The sequence below is a fragment of the Erithacus rubecula genome (genome assembly GCF_903797595.1).
Source record: "Erithacus rubecula genome assembly, chromosome: 3".
Taxonomy (NCBI): Eukaryota; Metazoa; Chordata; class Aves; order Passeriformes; family Muscicapidae; genus Erithacus; species Erithacus rubecula.
Genome location: NC_136689.1, coordinates 25,087,979 through 25,108,102, shown reverse-complemented (window position 1 = coordinate 25,108,102; position 20,124 = coordinate 25,087,979). Strand labels below are relative to the sequence as shown.

The window sequence follows — 20,124 nt, the reverse complement described above, 5'->3', positions numbered from 1 at the left end:
TGTTGCTGTATTACCCCACACAGGTAGACTTGCACTTTGAGTAAGAACCAAAAGAAAGATGACCTTTGGTTACTCTTGATTCTTGCTATATATGCCAAAGTAACAGACAGAGAATAAAATTTCTTTAATAACTTAAATTGTTTGGAATTTTGAAAGTGATCCCCTGGTATTGGCTCTAGAATTAAAGACAACAGTTATCTGATTTTTTCCTACATAAACTTGAATTTGATCAATTGATTTTTCTTTAAACTAAGTGAAAAATAAATCATTACAGAACACGAAAAAAAAATTCTAAAAACAGAGCAAATTTTGACACTAAATTCCAAAGAATTTTGTGTTTTTACTACTGTCTGGTTTGTTTGTTTGACCAAAAAGAAGATGGGTAACACTTCTAGGGAAAAGCAAGCACTGTTCTTGTCCTGAACATGCACAGTTCAAAGCCACATCAAAGCACTGTACCTTTGCCAATGATAAGCAGAGGCTGCTTGGAAAAAGCAATGACAGAGGCTGCTTTGGATACAGCAGAGTGTTCAGCCACGCTGATGGGAGGTGGCAGGCAGCATTCCACATACCTGAAGCCAAGCAAAACAAGAGAGGCTCTTTAAAAAATTCAAAACAAGAAATGCTGAAAGACAAAACCTATTGTTTAGCATAAAATTGCAGTTGCTACACACCATGTTACAGGATTTATTATAATAGGAAATATTTTTTTCAAAACAGGCTTTGAAATTTTCCCTCTTTGTTTCTTTAATCTTGTAGGTAGTGTTGCTTCAGAGATTCACAGAGTAACATAATTATATTACCATATTATCTCATTCTTTCTTGCACATTTCATTACAAACTGTAATCTGTACCATGTTATGAGGGTATGCAACATTTAGAAGCTGGATTTTCTTGTTTTAGGAAAATACAAAATGAAATTAGCCTATCATTGAATTATCTTTTATTCAGTGACTTGAAAAATAATGAATGTAATCTTTACGCACTTGACAGAGCTCTTATTCACCTGAAGATTCACAAAATCCCCGGGGATGTCAATATAGCAGGAACCTGGACGACCATACATACTGGTTCTTACAGCCTAAAAAACACATAATCACAATTTTGATCACTGACAGGATTTTACAAATATTTATATTCAAAAAAGCAAGAAAACTCTTCTGTAGGCAGACAAGGTGCATAGTTTCATTTTGATGATTCATGACAGTGGAAGCTTTCTTATACCAACAAAATAAAGTTTTGGTAGCTATTTATACTTTCTCTTATATACCAGCTGGAGCCTTTCAGCAGATGTACAGTATTAGACTTTAAATTCTTTGTGTAATTTGCAATGAGACAACTGCATTATTAACTGTTGTTTGGAGATACAAAATTAAATGTCATTCATATGTATTCAAAATAAAATGTCATTCCTGCTGAATTCTACTTAAAGTAGCACAAATAGAGATAACCAATGCCTCAATTTTCTATTACTTTTGATCCCAGTTCTTCTATTGCAGGTAGATGCTGTGCTGAATTTGCACTTCTGGAAACAGTATGACCGTATGCAGAATTTAGGCTGACATGGCTGAAGGGCTGCTACAGCACTACCAAGAGACTTTTCTAATCCTCCCTGAAGCACTGAGATAAGGATGTGTTTTTTCTCACTCCCCTCAAAAAAAATCAACAAAGCAATTACCAAACTCAAATCCCAAACACAACCATCTCCACCACCCCCCTCCAAATCTCCTTCACCTGACAGTGGAAAAACAGCAGAAGCATTACATTTCTAGTTACTGCATCTACCCCTAAAAGCATTTATTTCACAAAAATTTTCCAACTCTATCTGAAGCTAACAAAAACTACTGCAGGGATCAGTAAGGATCAGACTGGACTAGGATCTATTTCTAGCCTATTCCATAGCATTATTCATATGGCAGAACCTCCCCAATTGTTAATTTACTCAATCAACCATCATCTCCTACCTGCCAGAGAAAATCACTTAGAGTAACAACAATACAAAAATAAACCTTCAAAATTTCCACAGGAGACAGTTACCTGATGTTCTGTTGTTAATGCATTTTTTTCATACCTTTTCAATAACTGCAGGAATAACTTCCAGGCAGCTTGGGCGGACAGACAGTTTGTTGTACAGTCTGCCAGCTTCAACCTGAAAAATAACCATTGTATTGATTTACCAAAGTGATTTGCTCATTTCCATCTCAATTCAACATTAATAAAATGAAAGAAATGCCAGATGAAAAGCAACAAGGTGGAAATCTACCCACAGAAAAATGCAGTAGCACCTGGTGAAAACTGTCAAAACCATACTCATTCAGTGTTTAATTTTTTTGGCTATTTTTTTCCCTCCCCCATAAACTGGTTTATTTTCTTGGACATTTTGCTTTTGTTTATCTCAGAACAAAGGTAATTTATACTGGCTGAAAATCTAAAACAGAGTATGAATCCCAACATGAGTAGGAATTCCAGGCAATCTGCTGTATTTACACAATGTCCATTCTAAACCAGTAGATGGAGCAAATCAACATTATAAGATCTGCCAGGAAATGTTAGTGTTTGAGATTGTTTTTCCTACAATAATGAAGAAACAAGAATCATTTAACTAAAATCTTCCTGTAGAAATTTGTATGTCTGTGTACCTGTGGGAATTCTTGGAAAGCTCCCATGGTTTCCTGATTTCTGTCAGAAGAACCTCCAATAACAATCAAAGGCCTAGAAAAGTATATTAAAAACAAACAAAAAAAAAAAGCCTGTGTGTGTGTGTGTATATATCTATATATATATACATATATATATATATATATATATACACAGTATCCACAGATCTCTACAAGAATAGATACAGAACACAGAAAAGGATTCAAAGTATCAGCCAACAGCTTTTGGGTCACCAGTTTTGAGACAATTTGGTCATATTAAGTGACTTGCATCACAGAAGTTCTAAAACCAAATCCCATTGCAGGCAATTTTCATTCAAGTCTGATAATAGGGGTGACACAGTGGTTTGAGGGAATGACAACACCTAATAAGAAGCTAAAAAGTATTGATTGGTCCAAAAAGTATTAAGAGTGTGTTTACAAAAGGTATTGTAACATGCACAAGCACTAGATCTAAGAAACAAGCTAGGATACAACTTTAAAAAAAAAAAGTTTCTTTGTATACAATTTGGAACATAGCAGAAGTTGGCTGAGAACATGACTCCCTGCACTTTGTTTTTAGTAAAAAACATCCAAAACTGAAAGAAACAAACAAAAAATTAACACACCTGCAAGCAATCCTGAACTTAAATTAGCTCACAGCTATGCAAGAAAGACAGTATTACTTGACAATGAGGGTTATACATTCCACAGGAGCACATTTTAATTGCTATCTCCACAAAATATAACTATTTTCCTACAGTGAATGAAAACCTGTCTTTTATTAAAATTGTAGGTCAAACTCCTTACAAGGCTAAGTGCTAAATTAACAGAAGGAAGATGTCTTATTAATCTCCTTATGCATCCACACTACATTGAAATGCTGGGTCTGTAGCTTTCTAGGCTTTTTCTCTTAAACAATTTCTCTTCAGATAGGACCTTTCCTTTGACTAGATTTATCTATACAATGTATCAAGCTGAAACATTTGCAGTGTATTCCATGCATAATCCTGAATTTAATCACCCATAAGGCTTGGGGATATGTGTATCTAGATCCAAGCTTCATAACCAGGCCATTTCTCTGCCATACATCAAAAATCTCAGTTCAAATCCCCTTGGGCAGTGAAATGACAGCTTCAGGCTGTATCTCGCCTCTATGAAAAATCATTATGGAAAAATGCACTTGGTGACTGCTCAACACATTTTATTCTCCTTGTTCTCTCCCCTCAGCAAAATCATTGTTGCTATCCAAGACTGTCTGACAGTAAAAAATCCTATGTTCCTCTCACTTGCTTTTTCCAAATTTATTTTAATAGTTTAATGAACAAACTACTGCTTTCATACAATTATACAATACAGTTACAAAGCTGGTCTACTATTTAGAAAGTCAACTCCAACAGCTATATCTTGAAAAGATTTAGTTTTGGCCTCAAAGTTTTAAATAATTCTAACTAGAAAGAAGTTTTACCCTCAAGGAAATCATTGTCCTACTGTCAGAATATTGTAGACATTTTGAAGAGCAGTGCTTATAAAGCAAGGCAAAAATAACAGCGAGGCAGAAAGAACATTTGACTATAATGAAACTAATAATGGTAAGTCTTATGGTCTTGCAGAAGAACTTCAGTAAACTGGAAAAAAAAATTAACTGCAACTTCAGGGAAAGAGCATGGTATTTCAGCATGCTTATGTTTACTCCAAATCTTACAAACTATCACACACTTGTCTTTGGAGTTTATTGTCATAGCCAGACTGAGATACAAAATCTTGGTCAGAATGAGACAGGACGGGAGGCAGCAGCCTAGCAGGTAATTTTCAGTGTGAAGTATCAAGATGTTTTACCCTTGAAAATGCAGCTTATCCTCAAAAATGTCTCCTGCAAATCCATAAATAAATTAAATGCACACTTCTTGCTCATAACCAAACTCCTGACTGTTCAAAAGCAAGGTTTTTATATATTCTTCCTTTTTTAGTCTAAGGTCAAATAGTGACAGCAAAACTTTAGTCAACAACTGATTTTTTTAAAAAGAATTTGAAGACAAGAGGACTTTTTCAAAATGTCAGACTTGATTTATTAGTGTTCCCATTAACAAGCTTCCCTTGTCCATCAGCCACAGCATTCCAGATCACACTGTTCTGGATTACATTCTGTTCTGTGAACACAGCTGCTTGGTATTGCTACAGCTTCCTCCCAAAATACCTCAGCACAGCTTTCAGTGGCAGACCAGACAAAGCTGTCACATCTCAGTGAAGGCTTATAGGAGTAAAGACTATCCCCTTGTACATCATTTAATTCAATACTTAATTACTGCTCTAAATGTCTGCATGAGGACCAAATAGGGATTTTGCAGTTGTCAATTTATTCACATATGAAATACAGTAATTCATAGGCAGTATGAATTTAAATTTAGGAAACACCTTTAAGATGCCTGCCATGATCATAAAAGCAGTACAGGCTAATATTGACTTCATTTTCAAACACATCCATACAACCAGCTATACTGATAAATTTGCTAATATACACACAGTGGAGAATTTTATCCATGAGAATACAAAGAAATGTAACTAAATTAATTTTAAGGTTGATAAAGAAAGAACTCCTTTCTCATTATCCACATGAAAGGGAAAAAAGTAAAATACTTAATACCATGTAGCTCAACATCTGAAACAAGTAACCACACACAATTACAGGAATTTTAAAGGAAAAATGCAGTTAAATTACCAGCAGTTAATGGTTGCATTTGCCATCCCACCAAGGGTGTGTAAGAAACCTGGACCAGACACTGCAAGACATACTCCTGGTCTACACAGAAAATACAAAAAGAAAAAAAGAGGAAGAGATAAAAGCAAAGTGAGCACAGGGAACACCAAATGAATAATCATCAAAAATTAGCAAGGTACTGAAATACAGAATATTAAAGTCTACTCATGTCACCAAAACTCGTGAATGGCTAGGAATTTGTATGAATGGCTAAAAATAGACATGGAAATCAGAAAGGTTTTCTAAAAGAGCTATGAAGCTGTATCAATCCAATTAGAAAAGCAAGTGAACAACTACATGCCATCCCTACAGAGATGGGCAATATACACAGGCTTATCCTAACACAGCTCCTGACTTCTATCACATTTGCTCTGCCATCTAACATTTATATGCAATTTGGTAAACTTATGTCTGCAGTTTTCTCAAATGCACTTTTATCAGCAGTTACCAATGAAGAAAGCTCACATTGGACGAAGTGCATCTGATTCAACACAAATTTTACTGAAATTTCATTCAGGTAGAGACACTTATTATTTCAGGTGATGAGATAAAAAATGGTAATTCTTAACTAGTGAGCATTTCTTAATAGATTTGCACACTCTTTACATACCTGCCAGTCAAATATCCAATAGCAGATGCAGCATAACAGGCCTGTGGAAAATATTGGACTTAATTACACTAGTATTATTATTATTATGTATACATTTAGTAATATTTTATACATAACTTTCAACAAAAATACTGGAAATAAGCAAGTACAGATTCTCCCCTGACTGTAAGAGCTTAAATGTAAGTAAAAGCTCCATTTTTCCCTTTCCATTATGTGCCCATGAAGATTAATGTGAAAAATCTCAAGACTCTTCTTCACTTCTCTCCACATTTCAGGCTCCTGTTGTTACAAGATATTACATTAGGATTATTTGGGACTTGAAAAAGAAAAAAATCAACCAGATTAAAAAACTCAACAAAAACCAGGGAAGAAAAATAAATACAACAAAACATTAAATTTTTGCTTTCCACTAGCTTCTGGATGAACATGGAAGAGGGACATGCAAGAGAAAGACAACAAGCAGAAATGCACCCATTCTCAACAGTATTTCAGAAATACTGTATTTCAGAAGTCATGCAAGAGGTTGAAATCTCACATTGAAGAGAATAATTAGATGGTTTGAGATAATCTTTTACAAGCTGAGCTGCTGAAATTCTTCTCACTCCACTTTGGTACCATACATTTAAAGAAAAATTGCATTTTCAATAAATTTCAATTTTGAATAAAAATCACAAAAGTAACATCTACATGTGTTGGCACAGTTGTTCAGCAGTATTATTGCAGAGTATGTTTTTAAGCTATTCCTTTAGTGATATTGAACATTTGGATATAAATTTCACTGGCAAAAAGACAGTATGTGAAAAAGAATTTTACAGGTGACAACAGAACTCAAGAATTCACATGTGACATTGCCCATTCTCTCATATTTTTATACTCTTGCCTTGAAATCAGCTAGCTCTAACACTTCATGGAAAAATAACTAATTTTGCAATATTTTGTAATTTTTTTAAAGTAAGCTTCTGGCCTTAGAAGCTGCCTCTTCCATTTTTAAATAGAGTTGAGATTTGATTTTTGTTATCATTGAGTACTCTGGTTCCAGCTGCCATTATTAGAGGGCTCTTGAATTCCCTTGACAGCTGAACCAACTCCAGCATGCTGTGTGCTCACAACTAACTCAGGATACAAACATCAAGAGACTGCTTTGAATATGTAGTGATAGTTATTATTAAAGATTAAGAACTAACATAAACAATGTGTGCTGTTAACACATAGCCATATAGTTTTGAATTTTGGAACTGATCTGGGTTATCAGTCTTCTAAGCAATCACAGCAATCTCTAATTATCCAAGGACAGACACACAAAACACACCCCTGTGAAGTTGCAACACAGTTTTCACTGTTCAAAGGGCATAGGGATGCAGGTCAAATGCTTCTGGCAAACTTATGCCATGTTACAGGCCACAGGAGAGCAGCTCATGGGTACTGGTACTGCTACTTTCAGCTTCATGCTTTCATCAGGTATTTCTGTTCTGCATTTTTATGAGCTTTTCACAGAATCATTAAGGTTGGAAAAGACCTCCAAGATCACTGAGTCCAACCTGTGACCAATCACCATCTTGTCAACTGGACCACGGCACCAAGTTCCATATCCAGTCATGTTTTAACACCTCCAGGGATGGTGACTCCACCTCATCCTGGTGAGATTTTATTGTATTTTAACTTGTTTATGTGCCCTATTTCCTAAGAACACTAGTAATTAACATTTTACCACTTTTTCAGGGAAATCCTTTTGCTACATCTGGTCTAGAAATGAGGTAGAAATTCAACCCCTGGAAAAAAAAACCCAAACCCTTAATTTTCCATATATTACATACAGCTGCCTTCACCAATAAAGGAGGCAGCTGTATACACATCCTCCACAGCCAGACCACACAACTGAGACATTTAAAACTATGGCATGTATATATTGTGTATATCTTGAATATACTATATATAACCTTTCACCCTTTGCCAAGAAATTATTATTCACTGAGGATAAAGAACTCACTACAAGATGCAGCTTCATTCATCCTTTTTGACTCCCCAAAGAGGAGAAATCCTGACATTTTGACATTAAAACTAGTCTTTGTCCTATTTTTATTCCACTAAGCAAAAGCAGCTTATCATTTATCAGCAGAATTTTTTTTGCCTCCTTCATCCAGTAAAAAGTAATAAATAGAACAGCATCTTATTTGGCAGTGCAAAGCAATCTTCTCTGTTAATTACAGAGGAAATTAATTTTAATCATGTTAGTAATCACAGCTAAAACTAGAATATTTGGTAAATAGCCTATAGGAATATAAAGATTGTCCAAATTCCCAGTTCTTCAAAAACTCAAACACCTTTTAAACATGTTTGTATATATTTGCCTCTTTCATATGTCACAGATTTTCCACAGAGGCACACATTCATCTAAATTCTCACATTCCAATGTAACAATGTAAGGATTAGACAGCAAAAACACGCAGCTCACAATTTAGGAGAAATACTGCAACAACACTTTGTTGAGGACTAAGACAATTCAAAAGGCTATTAACTACATAAATTAAGAAAAACTAGCAACAGTTGTAGATCAGGTATGAAAAGCTGCTCTACAGTAAAACCTGGTCTCTCTGCCACCAGTTCAGCAGCCAGGTCCCCATCTTGTGCAGCAAACCCTGACATACAAACCTGAGGTTATCTTCTCCAACCTCAGACCACCCAAGAAACTACTGAGATTAAAGAGTTACTACTGTGGGAAACCAAATAAACACAGAACTAGTGGTATAACACTAAAAGGCTGAGGAGCTTGGCTCTTGATTTCTGACACCTACATAGTAAAATTGAAATATACATAAATAAGAGAGTCTTTGTTTATGGTTGATTTTGAGCACTTGGAAGCATTATTACTTTCTATGGTTTGCTTGGTTGTGAGCTTTTGAAAACAAAGTTAGGAAAAAAACCCTATAATTATTTAAATTTTATAATAAGTTTAATAATCAACAGGAACACTTTCCTCTTTGGGCACTTAATACCACATAGACAGGGGGAAAAAAAGTAAAGGGGTAGGTAATAAAGTCCTAAAAAGAACTAAAATACTACTGGTTGGAGTCAGAATGATAATATTGGAAAGTGTGTAGAAAGCTACAGAAAAAACAAAAAACCCTGGATGAGCATCTGAAGTAATACCTGGCAGATAATATCTGACAATGTCACTAGAAGGAGATAGCCTGTGATAAAGAACAAAAAATTATCAAAGTTATCTTTAAATTACTTTTTTCCTTTTCCTATCCTTGTTCTCTTATTGGAGAATGATGTTTTTAAATGAAGGAAGATGCAATTCCCTTAACAGAAAAGGAGGGGCCACTTTAAAATGGATGTGGAGAAAGAAGGGCACAAAGAAACACTCAACCAAATGCACCAATGTTCTCCATTATTCCAAAAATAAGTGGCTACTCCTGGATATGTTCTCTAAAGGAAAATTCAGAGATCACATTCTTTCTAGTAAGAAAACTTAAACTGGGTTTTGTTCCATTGCAAAACAGTTAAGGAAAGGGTTGGTCCCACTACAGATATATACTTACAGCTTGTTCATTTCTCATTCCCACATATTTTATTCCAACCGCCTGGGCTGCAACTGCGATTTCAGTGACTGGAATACCAACAATGCCAAACATGTATTCGATATTCTATAAAGAAAAATGTAGGGAAAAGTCAGACTGTTTTTTTTTTTCCCCAGAAGACAGCTTTAGTAATCACATGCCAAACACAGACATGCTAACTACACAGTCTAAAACTAAAATGCAACATATATAGTCACAGAGAAGCTGACAGGTCACTGTGGAAACAGAGCTGGCATCAGCTGGTGTTTGCAGCTCAGCGCTCTGTGGCTGTGAAAGCTCTGGATTTTGGGAGCCTACAAGCAGTGGGACAATGGCTCATGCCTCAGCCAAGGTGTGCTGAGTGCTTTCTACTAAGCAATCCCTACTGGGACATCCATGCCATGTCACTTTCCTGATTCTCAGTATGTCAGCTTCCTCTACTCTGAAAATGCCTCATGGCACCTTGTGTTTTCACAGTTCTACAGAAAATTAATGGCAAAAAGCCCCTAAGAAATGGTCGGTGCCCACAGAAACACAGAGATACAGAAGACTACGTGTATCTGGATTACAACTGAACTACTTTTCTACGTTTCACAGGCCAAACGCAAAGCCTTCTCCCAAGCCCCATGCCAGGCCTGCAGCGTCTCGAGCTGAGAGACAACACAGAGCATTCCTCTGGGAAAAGAGCGCGGCCGGCGAGGGAGCGGGGCCGGGAAAGGAATCAGTGTCGCCCTGGGGAACGCCGCCCCGGGGTCAGCAGCTCACGGCGGCACCGGGGCTGTGCGGCGGAACCTCCCTCTCCTTCCCTCCCTCCCACAAAGCGTCGGGCCGAGTCCGGGAGAAGTCGGGAAGTCCGGCCCGGGAGAGCGGCAGCACCGGTCGGGGTGAGTGCGGCCGCGCACGTTCACTCGCTGCAGGCTATCCCGGCGCGCACGCTGCCGCTCCCCGCCCCGCGCCCTTACTTGCGCCCTGAGCGCCTGGGCGATGAGCTGCGCCCCGCTGACCGCCTCGTCCTCCATGTCGGCCTCGCCGCCCGCCTGGACCGGGCAGCACAGCACCGGCACCTCGGGCGAAGGGCGCGCAGTGACTGACAGGCGGCTCGGCCAATCAGACAGCGGAGGAGGCGGGCCCGAGGGACCCACCCCTGACCCTGCTGGCGAGCGGAGACCGGAACCGTTTCCTATTGGTCAGAGCGGGCAGCCAATCAGAGGCCGCAAGGCGCCGGCCGTGCAGCGTGAGGCTCGCGGGGCGCGGGGGGCGGGAGGTGGACCTGGACCGGGACCGGGACCGGGAGCGGGACCGGGAGCGGGAGCGGGACCGGGAGCGGGTCCGGGTCCGGGTCCGGGTCCGGGTCCGGGTCCGGCCGGGAGCGGGGCCGAGCGGGCAGGGCGGGGTCGCTGCAGGCCCGGCCGCGGCCCCGGTGGTTCCGCGAGCCGCGCCGTACCCGGGGCAGCGGGCCCCGAGCGCTCCGGTGTGTGGGGCTGGTCGGAGGTGGCGAGCACGGGGCGGGACAAAGTCCGGGGGTTGTGCGAGGTGCCGGCGCTCACCGGGAGAAGCGCCAGAGCAGCGCTCCCAAAATCCCGGCTGAAGGATGGCGCACGCCCCTTCCTCCGGCTCGGCGCATCCCGGCGCTTGTCCCTGTCACCGTCTCGGGGTGTCCTGCAAGCCACTGACGATAGCCGCGCTCCATTCGCCCTCGCTCCCCGAACAAAAAACCCATAGATAACAAAAAACCTTCAGAAACCTACATTATAAAACACCGTCATATCATGCAGCAACTAAAAGCAGTAGACTGGAGGTATCAGTGGAAAACCTCTTGAATTTCATTATATTTTATGTATTTTTAAAATATGTTGTATAATAGTAGAATGGCAGCAATATCACAATCCATGGTTATCATTCAACCTAAAAAACCACGTTATTTTTTCATAGCAAATTGAATATTTACCTAGTAATCATTACTGTTTATGTCACTATTATTACTGTTTATGTTGCTATTTATGTTACTATATGTTGGGCATAGCTTAATGTGCATTTGCTATTAACCACTCAGGAAGACCCAGACTAGGGCTGTTATTTCAAGGTCTGTTAAATTCTTCTGAGAGTAGAAGGACGAAGAAGGAGGGCACATGCTGCTTTTCCTGTGTATACATCCAGGTGTGGTGACAGGTGACAGATTTCTAAGTTTCCAAAGGTGTTGAAAAGCAAGTGAGTGGATGCTGTACTTCACAGCACAGCAAGATCAGATGGTTCCGAAAAGGTGAACAGAAAAAATTGCCTGGGGGGAAAACTTGGCATCCAAACTGGGACACCAGTCTTCTTACCCTTTGTGTGGAACTATAACTGGAATATTTTGACTGCAAGACATACTGCTATGAAATATTTATGTTTATATTTAAGCAACATGATCCTGAAGCCTATCTGTCAGGCAAAAGACCACATAAATCACAGGAAAGGGACATAAAAAGAGATAAAATTAAAAAGCATTTCAGGTCATGGCTCAGGTGAGGTGACAGCTCTATAGGTCCTAAGCAAATCAACTTCTCTTGAAAGGATTTATGAAATGGTATGGCACTTCACAGTAGTAAAAATATCCATAGTGTGGCAGAGACATATTTGGAATCTCAACAGCCTAAGGGCTGAGTAATCCCTGTTGGTATCCTTGTTTTGGCTGGGGAGTTTAATACACCAAGCCCAGCCTTGGGGCTTGTCACAGCTCTGCGTGTTAGAAGCAATCCCTGAGAGAGCAGAGACCTGTTGTTTAAGCTGTCAGACAGGAAAAAGGCTTTAGGGAGCACTCACAAAATGCTCAGCCATCATCTGTAGGACTAGCAGTAATCACAACCCAGGACTGGACTCAAATGAATTATTTCTATTATTTCAGTTGCCCCAGGTTCAGCCAGATGGGGTTGTGTAGTTGCAAGTTCAGTGCTAAACCTCTTGTGCATGTGAATGAGTAAAAGATTCAGATTAGTACTTTTGAGTGTTTCTGACCACCAGGAAATGAAACTTGGTAGAAAAATAAGACCTCTCCAAGCATGTTTGTAAAATACAACATTTTGTAGAGACTCATTACGTGTTATTTTCTTTTCTATTAGTGTGTTTGGCTTTTTTAAAAAGGCAGTTTTTCTAATGCATAGCAATTCCACCTCGTGATCTGAAACTCTCCAACTTTTTCCATCACTATTAATGATGAATTTTAATTACATTTTAGTTGACAACTTTATTCAACAATTCAAATAACAATCCAAGTTGACAACCCATTCCTGTCCTAAATAGGCATTCGAAGAGGTGACAAGAAATAGAAAGTAGAGTTTTGTCAGAGAAGTGCAACACAGCTTGTTTATTTTCAGTATGCTCCTTAACTGTGAGAGGTTTCTCACCCCTGAACTCCCTCCTCCTGCTACTGCTTTACATCTTCACATGTGCTTTGGTATTTCAGTTGCAAAGCTGAGCTGCACAGGACAAGGAGGCCCCTCCATTCTTGATATGCATTGCCAAATCACCCTCCCAAAGGTACCAAATGTTTTCCTCAACATGCAGAATAGCAAGGATAGCTTGTCATACATCACTTTTCAAAACTGGTTATATAAATGTAGGATCTTTAATCCATCTGATTACAGAGAGGCCAAGGTTTTATTCAGTTTTCATCACACTTTAAATAAATTTACACTTGAAGGCATGTATGTATGGACACATTGGCTAATTACAGCTCAAGGAAATAGGAAAATGTAGTTCAGGTTAGCAGCAGTTAATTCAGCAATTAAGTTACTCCTGTACCCTTAGAAGTGTTACTATTACATGTTAAGACTTTTTGAGTGGGCAAACAATTATTCTCCTACTATGGGCACCAAGGTTATAATATTGCTGTTCTACATAATGCTTTTCCCATTTAGTCATTGTCAGTTACTAAGCAGTTGTTTAGGGAAAAAAGAACAGTTTTGAGGATTGTTATTAGCTGCTTTTCATCCTGGAATTCAAGCAAAGAGATATTTTCAGTTAACTTGCCATAGACTTTCTTTTTTTAGGTACAAAACTACATTTAATATAGCATGAATAAAAATAAGACTGTGATTATTTTAGAGTTTAGTTTGATTTTTTTTTTCTGCTGGGCTTTAAGAAGTCTGTCCATGCATGTGTCGTCAGTCTTTATTTGCTTTGGAAAAATTCAGGGGGTTGTAGATCACAAAGACTAAAGGGCACTAAGAGTCTTTTGGATAATTTTTTTTCTTGTATACAAATTTTTTTTTCTTGTATACAAATTGTATACAAATTCTTGTATAGTAAATACAATTAAAAAGTCAGTAACTGAACTTAAAGCTATTACCACAGAGCACCTGCATGCTCTTTCAACTTCACTGATATTAGAGATTTAATTCTTTAATGATGCCAGTGACACTGTGGTGACAAATACAGAATTCTCATGTTGTGAGAATAATTCTGAATAAAAAGACATTTCTATAGACTTTCTGAAGTGTTGCACAACCATTGACTGTGTCACTCCTTGTTCTAAGTCCTTTCCTAACTTGGGAAATCGAAAGGTTACATGGGGAACCATATTGCAGAGAATGTCCCAGCCTTCCAGACTCAATAATTCTTCTTTTTTTTTCTAAGAAAAGCTAACTAGTGCAAATTTTCTCCATTTTGTATAGACTTTTTATTTTTTTTATTACTATGAAAGCATTTTTAACCTTACCTGTCTGCATTGCATGGGAGGAATATGGATCTGAATTGCACTCAACATTTTTATAAAAATTGTTTTCAAAAAAGCTGCACTGTAGGAGAAATATTTGCCTATTTCATATGTGGAGTTGAAATACAGTGAATTCATAATCCATTAGGAGAGGAATTTTTATGCTAGATAGATGCAGAAGTGGTGTCTAGTGTAATTCTCTTGGCAATTATCTGTTTTAGTATTGATAAAATATGTCCTATTTCTGCTTGACTGCTATATCAGTCTCCAAGTAATTTTAGGAAATGCTGCTTTTAAATACATCTCCTGTTACTGAATGGGGGAGGAACTGCAAATTTGTGAGCTGCTTTATACTTTTCTCAAAGATGTTCTGATATATAGTGAAACAATCTCTACATGAATTGTTAATTATTAAGGGAAACCAAGCAAGGAGATCAGTAGAACTATACATGAAGCTTAAATGCTTTTGGACACAGTTGTTTAAAGCACCAGTGTAGATGGATTTGTTTAGAAAAATCATGCATGTGGTCATTCAGGAACTTAAAAGCACCACACTGTTGAGAGCCTCAGTGTCCTGGTTTGAAGGACAGGTGTTTGCCAATAAAGGCAGAAACTTCTCTTTGAAATGGAGAATATAAACTCCTGCCTTCCAAATTATTATAATTTTGAAGTTAAGGGGCTCTCAGGCAAAGATGGGAATAGGAACAACAGTTCTTTACTAGGAAAATTAAAATAGAAATACAGTATTACAAAGAACAACCCCAAAACACCAACAGAGTCAGAATACAACCTGACACCCTGTCAGTCAGGGTGTTGGTAGCAGTCCCATTAAATGGTGGCTGCAGTCCTCCTGCAGTGGCAGGTGTGTTTCAGTGGTCCTGTAGATGGTGCAGTTTTCCTCTGAAGGTCCAGGGATGATTTGGAAAGGTCCAGATTTCCTCTGAAAAGTGGAAAGAAGGTAACTTGCTGTCCAAAAGCTCTGATTTTATCTAGGTAGGAAAGGCTCCCCTGGCTGGAGCATCTCCCAATGGAATGATGCAATTTTATCAGTCATACAGTGGGACTTAATGGCCCATTAGCAGATGATATCTTCCTGGAGGGAGGATGGGTTGTAGAAAAGATAAAGAGATTGCCCCACATAGTCGTAAAGATGGCCCATTAGCAGACAGTATGTGCCATGGAAATAAGGGTCACTACCCCACCCAGCTTCAACAGATGGTGATAGAATACACATTTCTGCCCACATCAGCCCAACACACTCAATTACCATCCACACTTAATTGTAAATATAAATTCCAGGCATGATATTTTGCTCCATCTCCCCCACCCCACCTGTCTGTGTTTCTCTTCTCCAGATTTATGGCATTCACCATGGTGGCTGTGTGCTGGAAGCTGCCCATCTGCTTTCTCCTCTACCAAGTGGTCTCAGGAGGAGCGAGGAGGGAGGGTCACTACGTGGCGGCCGTGTACGAGCACGAGTCCATCCTGAGCCCGGCCCCGGCGGCGCTGGTGGAGCGGCGCTCCGCGCTGGAGCTCATGGGCAGGAACCTCGACATCTATGAGCAGCAGGTGCAGGCTGCTGCCAGGCAGGTACGGCCTGGGTGTGTATAGAGGAAGTGCTCTTTGAAGATAATCTTTCACATTTGTGCTCCCAGGCAACTAAAGTCGTATTTATATCCATAACTGTGGTCTGGGTTCTCAGACGATCTGACCTGCCAGCAACTCTGAAAAAGAATCAGGCCAATTAGCATTCCGCCTGACTCGGGCTATTCCAAGCTTGGAAAAACACACCCATCGTTATTTAGTATAGGGAAATTAATTTTCTATTTTGGTCTGAATACCTAGCTCCTGCCTGTTTTCTTAAATGGAAGGGTTTCCTTGAAAGTTTGTCTTGCTGGCAGCTGTCTTGAGTTTGGTTTTATTCCAGTGCTCTCAATGGAAATTCCTGAATGTTTCTAAAAATTAAGGAAGTCAGATGCTTTGGAAATTAATGTCCCGCCTTTAGCAACTTGGTGGAACTAAAGTTTTCCATTCCTTTCTCCTACCCACCATGGAATGGTTCTCAGTCTAAATATATTTAGAGGAGAGACTATTGCCAGCTGTTCCTATGTGCAGCCCTCTTTCCTCCCCTCCCAAAAAAAACCCCAAGCTGATTCTAGTGATGGGAAGCAAGTGTTACTGGCCCTACACAGAGAAGAATTAACTTGCAATTTTCAGAGAACTGTTGTTCTGGGAGAGAATAATTACCATTTTTATATAATTTGAAAACATGATGGGGTTTTTTGGGAGAGATTCAGATTGGGCAGAAGCATAATAGCAATTTTTATGCAGTTCTGCACCCAAGACACATAAATTATCCCCATCGCATGGATAACATATCTGAGCTGACTTTTGAAAACTTAACAGGAATTTCAGTAAGTGGTGTTGTGTCTGATTTAAGAAAAATCCACCTCATTTTTAGGAACAATTGAGATTTCCCTGAACTTCAGACATGGCTACATTTCTACCAGACTGTGCACTGCTTGCACAGTGAAGCTGTTTCTGAAATCAACACTCCCAATACCCTGTCCAAGCCTAAACTGTAATGGGATTTAGAGAAGTGTCTTCATGCATGTGTCTGTCAGTCAGTACTTGCTTTGGAAAAATTCAGGGACTTGTAGGTTACCCAATAGCTAATTAATTAAGTGATGCTGCAACTTTGACAAAGTGTATCTGCAAATAGCATAATTGTGATAAAAATTAAGACAAGTTTTAACATCATCACTCTTAAACAACCTGAATGATGACATTCTCATGACTTGTGTGAAGGGAGAATACCTTTGATAAGAAATTGGATGCCGTCTGCTCTTACTTGCATGCCCTTAATGTCAAATGCATTAATTTTGAATATAAAGGTATATGTCAGGTTAAATAAGTTGGATTTTTTAAATTACACATTGTTACACACCTACGACATAGTTACACCTACTTATGAAGTTGAAGAAAAGACATCTTCAAGCTATGTTATTGGCAGAACATAATTGGGTTACCCTTAACTTTCTTTAACTCTTTTTACCCATGGGATCCCCCCTTTTCCTTTGCTTTGCCTACAAAACATGTTTGTTTTACATACAGGGGGCACAGATCATTGTTTTTCCTGAAGATGGAATCCATGGCTTCAACTTCACCAGAAGCTCCATTTACCCTTACTTGGATTTCATTCCATATTCACACTCTGGGAAGTGGAATCCCTGCAGAGAGCCCTATTTGTTCAATGACACAGAGGTAAACATAGAGGTGATGCTTGCAGGGGTGGGATAACTGAATGCTCCAACTGCAAAATAGTTAAAGCTGGTTTGCTTAGGGAACTAAGCAAGAAGTTTAACCACTCCTAGTACCATATTCTGTTTTCATGGATGCTCAAGCTATGCCAGTTTCATTCTTAATGACATCACAGCATTCTGACTCAGCAATCATTGCCAAATGAGTAGCACAAGTAACAAGACTTACCTGCTACAATGTAATACAAGTCACAGCTTGACATGGACCAAGCGTGATTACATAGATATGACCTGAATGTTACAGAAATAGTATTGCCATGGACTGTTCTGGACCTGAGCTGAATATAACCATGCTCAGTAAATACAGTTTGATAATTCTTCCAGTACTCAATTAAATGAATCAATGAAAAAAATCATGCCTGTACCTAGTGAGCAGGATTTGTGTGTGAACATGAATTGTAAACATTGTAAACAATGATCTGTTTTGGCCTATGAATCTTTGTTACCAATGATCTTGGCCAAGCAAGCAAGAACTTAGTTTGCTATTCAGATGCTGTTTGGAGATTGCAGTAATGTCAGTCTTTGGTACAGCACTCTGTGTTATGGAAGAAATATCCCAGTAATACTGTGGTCTGCAACATTTTCAATTTTTTTTCTGTAATATGCAAGGTCTATCCCTTTCCACGTCTGCTTCTTTAAATCATAGGAAGTAACTGCTTTTTAAAATTTTATAGCAAAAACATCCAGGTAGAGATGATCATTATTAGACATTTGCTGTTCTAAAGGCACACAGATTAGTTGTGCTGCATTGGCAAAGCTTTCAGCTGACATACAGTGTTTTGAGGCCATTGGTGCTCCTACAAGTCACAAATTTCTAAAAACTAACACCCTTGGAATAGATTAACTTACTTCCTTCTGAGGAAATAAAACTCAGACAATTTTCTCCAGAGCTGTTTTAAAATAAACAACTGAAATACCCTTCTGCCTACCAAGCTACTGGCTCGTCACAAAATCATCAATGCTTTTAAATTTTACGGATAAGGTTAAATGTGTTCAATTTAGAATTTCCAAATTAGTAATTTGGAAAGTATTAAACAAGTCATGGGTGCTGGAGTAAACTGAAGCACTGCCATGCCTCCACGCTGTTTCCAGGTCGTTCAGCGCCTGAGCTGCATGGCTCTGAAGAACAAGATATTCCTTGTGGCCAACCTGGGGAGCAAGCAGCCGTGCGAGCGCCGGGAGCCGCGGTGCCCGGCGGACGGGCGCTTCCAGTTCAACACCAACGTGGCGCTGGCCGCGGACGGGACGCTGCTGGCCACCTACCGCAAGCACAACCTGTACTTCGAGCTCGCCTTCGACACCCCTCCAGAGCCAGACCATGCCTTCTTTGACACCCCTTTTGCTGGCAAGTTTGGCATGTTCACTTGCTTTGATATACTCTTTTTTGAGCCTGCAGTGAACCTCATCAGACGATACAATCTGAAGCAAATTGTTTATCCGACTGCCTGGATGAACCAGCTCCCGCTTTTGTCTGCTGTAGAGTTTCAGCAAGCTTTTGCAACAGCTTTCAATGTCAATATTTTAGCAGCCAACATCCACCACCCTACCTTGGGCATGACCGGGAGTGGCATATACACTCCAGTCAAATCATTCATCTATCACAACATGGAAAGTTATGGTGGCAAGCTCATAGTAGCAGAAATTCCGGTGATTACAGCAGATTATAAAACCAATTCAGAGAGCAATGAAAGATTTAGAGAGAACTTACATGACTCATGCAGGACTTCTATGAGCACCTCACTGGATGATGAAGTTTGCTTTAAGGAGCAAGAAGAGATTCTTGACAGAGTACCTGAAAAAGGAAAGGAACAGTCACCTCCTTCCTTTTATGCAGAAATGATGTATGACAACTTCACTTTTGTTCCTGTTTGGGGGGAAAAAGGAGAGCTCCAGGTTTGTGCCAATACCCTTTGTTGCTACTTAAACTATCGGAGAGCTGTTTTAACTGATGAATTATATGCTTTGGGAGTTTTTGATGGGCTCCATACAGTGCATGGCACATATTATGTCCAGGCCTGTGCCTTGGTGAAGTGTGGTGGTCTCAGCTTCAGCACTTGTGGACAGGAGGTCACAGATGCTACTGCTCTGATAGATTTCCAGCTATGGGGAAATATGAGCACCCCTTACATCTTTCCTTTACTGCTGACATCTGGTATTACCCTGGACTTTGCTGATCACATGGGCTGGAAAAACAACCACTATTTCCTCAGCAAAAATAGAACATCTTCTGGCCTCCTGACAGCTGCTATCTATGGACGATGGTATGAAAAGGACTAACACAGGTATTTGACTGAGTCAGAAAACAACTGCCTGTATGTTCAGAGTATGCATTTTAACAGAAATTGTTGAACATCCATATTTCTGAGAGGTTCAGGTGTGTTTGTCCCATCACTACCTGATTAGGTCCCATATTTGAAATAATGTCTGTAAGCACAGTCTGTACCATTGTCGTACCAGGAATGAAAGAACTGCCTTGCAAAGTAAAGGCTTACTGTGATCCAGTGGGATATTTTATATCAGAAAATAACACTTCTCATTTCAACTGAA

General features: G+C 39.5%; 2 protein-coding genes across 3 annotated transcripts in view; one reads left to right on the top strand and one right to left on the bottom strand.

The window, feature by feature from the left end:
* Positions 1-10,686, bottom strand: part of HACL1 (2-hydroxyacyl-CoA lyase 1) — a 20,901-nt gene extending 10,215 nt beyond the window's left edge. Inside the window, exons 1-8 of the mRNA XM_079300150.1 lie at positions 10,527-10,686; positions 9,547-9,651; positions 6,005-6,045; positions 5,356-5,436; positions 2,640-2,712; positions 2,072-2,149; positions 987-1,081; positions 460-572 (exon numbers count right to left, since the gene is read on the bottom strand). Of these exons, the coding sequence (XP_079156276.1) occupies positions 460-572; positions 987-1,081; positions 2,072-2,149; positions 2,640-2,712; positions 5,356-5,436; positions 6,005-6,045; positions 9,547-9,651; positions 10,527-10,583 (643 nt within the window). The 5' untranslated portion in view covers positions 10,584-10,686. The remainder of the gene's footprint in view (positions 1-459; positions 573-986; positions 1,082-2,071; positions 2,150-2,639; positions 2,713-5,355; positions 5,437-6,004; positions 6,046-9,546; positions 9,652-10,526) is intronic.
* On the top strand, positions 10,428-20,124 carry BTD (biotinidase). Of its 2 annotated transcripts, none has more exons than XM_079300151.1 (4): positions 10,428-10,448; positions 15,613-15,847; positions 17,372-17,521; positions 18,670-20,124. In XM_079300151.1, the coding sequence occupies exons 2-4, from the start codon at positions 15,617-15,619 to the stop codon at positions 19,852-19,854; spliced, it is 1,566 nt and encodes a 521-aa protein (XP_079156277.1). In that variant the 5' UTR covers positions 10,428-10,448; positions 15,613-15,616; the 3' UTR covers positions 19,855-20,124. The 2 variants fall into 2 exon arrangements, with proteins under 2 accessions (XP_079156277.1, XP_079156278.1); XM_079300152.1 differs by lacking the exon at positions 10,428-10,448 and adding an exon at positions 10,679-10,798.

What these genes read in the sequence shown, in the direction of transcription:
- BTD (XM_079300151.1), top strand. Translation starts at nt 15,617, where the DNA reads ATGGCATTCACCATGGTGGCTGTGTGCTGGAAGCTGCCCATCTGCTTT. An exon ending in TGCAGGCTGCTGCCAGGCAG is followed by an intron (nt 15,848 to 17,371) that starts GTACGGCCTGGG and finishes TTTTACATACAG; the next exon opens with GGGGCACAGATCATTGTTTT. An exon ending in ATTTGTTCAATGACACAGAG is followed by an intron (nt 17,522 to 18,669) that starts GTAAACATAGAG and finishes CGCTGTTTCCAG; the next exon opens with GTCGTTCAGCGCCTGAGCTG.